The following is a 7,108-nucleotide window of genomic DNA, read 5'->3' on the forward strand; positions in this document are numbered from 1 at the left end:
ACCTTTAAGCTCCACAGAAATACTGATATGATGTATATCGATATCGACTGACATTAAAAAAACGTCGGGATAAGACTTTATTCCGTATCGCCCAGCCCTAACTAAGAGTCATCCGTGGTCATGATGCAGAAAGAGAAACGGGTCTTACCATGGCGGTGTGACTGAGGAGCTGCTCGTCAGTGGTCATGGCTAACAGGTACTCCTGCAGGATTCCCTGCGCCTGCAAACACAGAGACAGAAAACCTCACAGGCCGGAAAATAGAATAAAAGTAGCTTCCCGACACAGACGACCCTGAGAGGTTACATAAAGCACAAATCGAGTTATAAACGAGGCCTGCTGCTCGGACCGCTCTCCGTCTCTGCATCAGACTCATCGCAGGAATGTTAGAGCCGTCCATCAAAGTTATAAACAACGCTGAAGAGCGCTTCCACTGAGACATCCCGCGCCTTATATAAGGAGTCAGATAAGAGGACGCGGCGGCGGCTAAATGGGCTGAGACTGGAGCTTTGACAGAGCTGGAGACACAGTCCAGAGCTCCGCTCGTCCATCCGTCTCCCAGCAGCAGCAGCAGCAGTGTTTATGCTGGGGAACATCCTCCGACCATTTGTACGGTCAGCAGAGCGCGACACGCCGCTTTCATTCCTAAATATAACCTTCACTTCCTGCGGCGGAGGGACGGAGTCTTGGGGGACGCAGAGGACTCAGAGGACATCGTGTGTCCAACAGTGGTGGACAGAGTAATCTATTACTAGAGTCAAAGGGTAGATACTCCTGCTCAAATACCTACAACTTTAAATGGTTGGGTTTTGTGTTTATTTTACTGCTATTTTTTAAAGAAAAACATTGGGGATTTTTTTTTTATTTAAAAATTGTCAGTGATTTTAAAGAGAAAATTTAAAAAACTTGTTTTTCTTTTAGATTTTTGAGGACTTTTTAAAAATGTTTTGGTGACTTTTGACAAAAAAAGACAACAAAAAAATGTGATGATATTTAAATGAAAAAAAAGTGCCAATTTGTTTTCTTGAAAATCTTTTTTTCTATTTTTTTTTTGGCAAATTTAAAAAAAAAAAAAATTCATTAAAAGTTTTTCCAGATTGGCTATGACTGTACGCACTGTTTTTCTTTTCTTTCACTGTCTTATCAGGAGGATGCATGAGAGGTGAACGGGTCAATGATCTGTTTTGTGCATCAAACACTTCCAACCATGTAACCGGAGGAGCTGGAGGCGACGACGAGCTGGAGGCGACGACGAGCTGCGACACGTGTTTGTGTTGATGAGAGACGGGTCGTGCTCTGTGACGAGGCTCTGCAGGATGGAGGCGCTCAGACGTGCCACACACCAACAAACACGCCAACGAGCATGTGTGTGTCATATCTAACAGTGCATCGCCATGAAGGCCATCTGAGGCCAAACTCTGCCGAGTGCTGCTACTGCCCCCTGCTGTCCATCCACGCTCACTGCTCCTCGCCCTCACAGGAAACAACAGTCCGCCGGTGCAGGAGGAGCACAGAATCCATCCTGAATCACGAGATGTCGTTTTATGGTCCTCTGCGGCCGGAGCAGGAGGGAGCAGGAGGCAGCAGGAGGGAGCAGGAGGCAGCAGGAGGCAGCAGGAGGCGTTTCTGGGCCTGTCGGCTCCAGATGGGAAACTCCTGGCTGACGGCGTTCTCATAATCCTCCAGAATTCACTTAATCAATAATTCAAGACGACCGAGACGGAGAGAGAGAGAGAGCCCGTCACAAAATTGAAAGCGTCTCCTGCTCCCCCCAGCAGTGTGGCACTGGGCTGTCTGGCAGATGGCGGGGCCGGGCTTTGGGGCCGGGCTTTGGCCCCGAGCCCGGCGCAGAACAGGTGGGTGGAGGAGAAACACTCATCTCACGGAGAGACAGATTCAGACACGGAGAGGTGAAGAATTAAAATGCTGACTGCTTTTTACTCTCAGCAGCTCACACTGAACATGCTGTCAAGTCAAAAAAGAACATAAGGACGGGTCATTTTAACCCTTTGAAACCCAAGAAAATGGGCTTGATTTAAAAAAAAAATGGAAAAAGGGCGACGAGCAACCTAACAAGAAATGTCCCAAAAATTAGCAAGAAATTTAAAAAAAGGAAGCAAAAATAACCTGAAAATAGCCTGAGGTAAAGTAAAAAAAGACAAGAAAATTACTTTAAAAAATTGCTAAAAAATATTTTAAGCAAATTGATAAAATATTTAAAGAGTATATTTCCTTTTTTCTGTAACATAATTTTAAATAATATATTACGACAATAATTAACACTTTGAAGCCCCAAATGGGCTTGATTTCTTTCAAAAACAAGGAAAAAGGGAGACGAGTAACCTAACAAGAACAGGCCCAAAAATTTGCGAGAAAAAAAGTAAAAGAAAATTACCTGAAAATAGCCAGAATAAAGTTGAAAAAAAGACAAGAAAATTAGCTGAAGAAAGTGATAAAAATATTTTAAGAATAAAACAAAATATTTAAAAAACCTAGTTTTTTCTTTCCTTTTTTCCGAGCAACATGTGCCTCTTGTTGTTTTGCATCTGCGGGTTTAAGGAAGACAAACTAAAACATGTTTTCTACATGAACAGTCTGTGTTCAGCTGCAGAGTCAATAACGCTGTCATCACGGCAGAAACAGCCAACGCTACTAAACACACACCTAAAATGTCACGTAGCCACGCCTCCAGCTTCAACAACAACACCTGTACAGCTCTGCGTGTGTGTGTGTGTGTGTGTGAGAGACTCACGATGGCCCGGGCCTCTGCGATGAAGAAGAGCTCGGTGAGGGCTCTGTGGAGCGGCAGCAGCACCGTGATGCTGGTGGGATCCTGGCTCAGGCTGTTTTCCATCGACATGAAGAGCTGCCACAGAGGCCGCAGCAGCGTCAGCTCGCAGGCTCTGCACGGAAAACACACACACACACACACACACACACACACACACACACACACACACACACACGATGGCAGAACACAGGCACAACAAAGGGTTAGTTATCTGAGAGTCACGTGTTTCTGTGTTAAGTAATATTTAGGATATTGTTTAAGAAAATATTGAAATGGAAATAAAATTCTCAGATATTATGTGATGTTCGGTGGAGTCCGTCCGCACAAATTCCTAAACACATCCTTTGCCTAATTTCCGTGCTGACTGCCAGGACACGAGGGATTTATCGAGGCTTTTATGCAAAATCCCTGTGGAGTCCTGCAGCTCTGAGGAAAATTAGCTGCAGAGGCACCGGATCCTTTAACCCAAATTAGCATTACTATGCTGCAGGTGGGAGAGCCTCGTGCCCAAGTGAAAATGTTTGTGCATATAAATGTACCAAAAATAATAAGAAAAAATAAATGTTAAAAATTATTTGAAAAAATTGGACAAATTGATATTAGTTTTAATTTGCATCTTTATCTATTTATTTACCTTTGTATTAACTTCCTTTTTTTCTTTCCCTTGCAATTTTCTTTTTTTATGTTTATTTTAGTTAGTTAGTTTTTAAATTTATTTGTGTATTTATTATGTTCTTTATTATTGTTTATTTTTTCACTATTATTTTGTTAATTATTATTTTCTTTACATTTTCATGCATTTCTTCTTAAAAAAGCAAATGAGGGGCTTTCATTCAAAGTGTGTCACAGGGTAAACTTTTCATCTGTTGGTTGATCAGCATCAGAGTGCACAGATTAAATTCTGCCTCGTTCCAACACTAGCTGGTAGAGGAAGGGAAAAAAACCCCAAAATGAATGCAATAATTAATAGTATAAAAAATGCATAAATAAAAAAGCCTAAATAAATGAATGAAAGCGAAATGGCATAGGAAAGTAAATAAATGAGGGGCATCACACAAACAAACAAAGAAAACGAAAACAGAAATATCATTTCATTTCATTTTTTTATGCCTGTATTTGTTTGTGCTCTTATTTTTGGTACATTGAATAATGTATTCATTTATCTGCTGGACCTTTTTTTGTTTTTGTAAGACTCCACTGTGAAACTGAATAAATGTGAGGAGCACTGCAGAGAAGGAAAGAGACAGAAACGATCGGACTCTTACGTCTGGGACCGACACTGCAGGAGGCGGAGCAGCAGGTGAATGGCTTTGAGACGCTGGTTTCCAGTCTGCCGACAGGCCACGCCCACCTGCCACTCCCAGATGTCAGCCAGCGGCAGGTGAGTGAGCACCTGGTCATCCGCCAGCATCTGCTTCAGGATCTCAAAACCTGACGGAGCGCAGAAACGGTGAGGACGTGACAAACGTGAGGATTCTCAAAGAAACAAAGCAAAGAAAAAAGTCCATTTATCCGCCTATAAAGTCTAATATGAACCCGGAAATGTTGAGTACCCCAAAGTTTTAAGGTATAAATGTACAGTTTGGGTCCCCAACATTAAGAAACTGCCGGATGCTGATTTGCATATGTTGAGCAACTTACATATTTTACTAAATTTGCATACATTTACACGATCACATACACTGACAGGATTTCAGCCACTGCTTAGCCAAATTTGGACATTATCTGGATGATTTTGGTTTTTTTTTTTGAGGACAATGAATCCATTTCTGATATTTTCAAAATTCAAAATTTATGTTTTAAGCCAGAAGTCTGATTATTTCAACAGCAGTTGGGCTGATTATGAATAATTTTAATGAAATTTACTGGATCGAGCGGGTCACACAGGTAACTTACTCTGTGTATTTTATGTGTTTGAAATAATTGAAATAACTTTAAATTAGTAATATATAACCCGTGCTATATTTATAAACACATGAATAGAAATCACTTTAAGTTAACATTTGAATTCACAGACCATCACAAAGAGTTGATGCAGAGTTGGTAAATGTTGGTAAGGAAAGGTGAGTACTGCGGCACAGGAAGTAGAATAAAGTCATGTTTAACAGGTGGGACTCACTCAGTCCTGAAACAGTTATTTTAAACAAAATTATATCCAAAAAGATCAGAACAGAGAATCATATGATATATTATATATAATTACACGTGTGATAACATCATCATCCTCAAAAAAACAAAAGAACAAAACCACCCAGATAATGTCCAAACTGGCTGAAATACTGTAAAAAATATGTGATTTTGTAAATTCATGCAAATTTGGTACAATATGCAAGGAAGTGTGTACGTGTGTGTGTGTGTGTGTGTGTGTGTGTGCGCGTGCGTGTGTGTGTGTGTATACCGGTCTGGAAGCGTCCTCTGTGTCCTCCGGTCACGGTGAACTTGTAGCCCCACTCTGTGTTGCTCATGTCGGACATGAATCTGTAGTACAGGGTGTCACCTGACAGACACACACACACACACACACACACACGTTAATACATTTATATCAGTTAGACTTCATTTGTATTAAACTTTTCATACAAATAAACTGCAACACAAAGTGCTTCATATAATAAAAAAAATAAAAAAGTAAATAAGTAAGAAAATAAATAAATTAATAAATAGCATGCTAATAGCAATAATAAGAAATTATTCTATTTTTATTTTTTTATAAAAAGATAAGTAGATGAGTAAAGTAAAATATAACAGAAGGAAAAATAATGAATAAATATGTTTAAAATAATAAAATGATAAAAAAAGTAGTGAAACTGTAAAAGTAGATAAATTAATAAAAAAATTTAAAAAAGTTAAGTAGATAAGTAAAGTAAAATACGCATACTATAAATAGGTAAATTAAAGGATAAAAACAGAAAGTAAAATGATAAATAGATATGTTAAAAATAATAAAATGATAAGGAAATTAGTAAAACAGACTAAAATATATAATTAAGTAGTCAATAAACACAAAAATCAAAGTATCTGAAATGCAAACACACGGACGATCGGAGCAGAAAGGGAACTTTTTAAAACATCGCTCACCAGGAATCTCAAAATCGGCCCATTTCTGCGGGGAGCCGCTGAAGTTGTGGACGTCCTGCAGGAAGTCGCTGCTGCTGGACATGATGAGCTCGTCGCAGCCTTCCTCTGTGTAGCAGCGCGAGTCGAACTTCACAGACAGGTAGATGGCCCCCGGGATGTGCACCTTGTCCTTCAGAGAGCAAACAGCCACACAAGAGTCTTTAAACCTACACCCTGTTTCAAATGCAGATCTGTTTTAGGGTTGTAACTTGACTTTTTTTGTCTGTGGCTGGTGGATTCCCTAATCTGGGGGGGCTTCCAGGTAGCGTGTAAACTCTGGCGTGTAAAACCGTGAGCTCTCGTTGGTCTGACGTGAGTGTGCATACTTGAATGTGGCTCCCACACTAGCAGCTACAGGCTCCAACGAGGCTAAAAACATGACGTCTTTGACGTTTTTCAAAACAAGCTGTCACATCGGGGCTTCAGGACACTTGGATTACTTCAGACGAGCAGTATGGAGACATTTTGTGGTTTTATTATGTATCTTTTTTTACGTTTGCAGCCTGGCCACCTTTTTGCTTCGGTTGTTTGGGAGATGCAAAGAAACCTTTTCCCCGTAAAATGCCGGCAGAGTTTTGTGAACTATAAAACTTCACCCGACTTTCCATCGGCATGAGGGGGAGTAGATAATGAATTTTAGTATTCGGAGTGAATAATAGCTTTAAAAATAAGAGTTAAAAATGTGAGTGTTTACTCTTTCATCGAATGCATCTCAGGTACTTAAATTTGGCACTAATTGTTTTATTGTGAGTAGGTAATCAGTGTTACCAACATAATTAAGTGATACCCTTAAAACCAACTCTAATCGTTACTAAGAGTCAGCGCTAGTTTTAAGTCTCCTTTAATTCAACAGTGTACATTTTGTGAGCAGCTCAAAGGATGAAACTGAGAAGATTTTGGGACAAATAAGGAAATATGAAACTTTTTTAAATAAAGTTATTATCTGTGATTGATGATAAAAAGAATCTTTTCTCACCTCAAAGTTGGTGTTGTTGTCGTACGGGTGTTTGGACTCTCGGATCTGCACAGCCATCCCCGGCTCCTCCATGAACTGACAGGCAGTGAGGGACAAACTGCACAGCATGCTCTGACTGCAGCCCTTCAGCACCCTCTGCAGGATCTGATCATACACCCAGGATTAATGCCACAGACACCAAACACTTCATACACCAAAATCACAATCACATTCACACTTCATACAC

At 40.2% G+C, this 7,108-nt stretch overlaps 1 protein-coding gene across 1 annotated transcript; it reads right to left on the bottom strand.

Moving 5' to 3' along the window:
- Positions 1–148: 148 nt before the first annotated feature.
- LOC121939242 (zinc finger ZZ-type and EF-hand domain-containing protein 1-like) lies at positions 149–7,026 on the bottom strand (the record flags this gene model as incomplete). Its single annotated transcript, XM_042482317.1, has 6 exons — positions 149–220; positions 2,751–2,901; positions 4,055–4,220; positions 5,188–5,286; positions 5,868–6,036; positions 6,883–7,026. Coding segments are annotated over 6 exons (801 nt in total), but the record flags the coding sequence as incomplete, so codon positions are not given.
- Between the last annotated feature and the right edge of the window lie 82 nt (positions 7,027–7,108).

This window comes from Plectropomus leopardus, unplaced genomic scaffold, assembly GCF_008729295.1.
Source record: "Plectropomus leopardus isolate mb unplaced genomic scaffold, YSFRI_Pleo_2.0 unplaced_scaffold4382, whole genome shotgun sequence".
NCBI lineage: Eukaryota > Metazoa > Chordata > Actinopteri > Perciformes > Serranidae > Plectropomus > Plectropomus leopardus.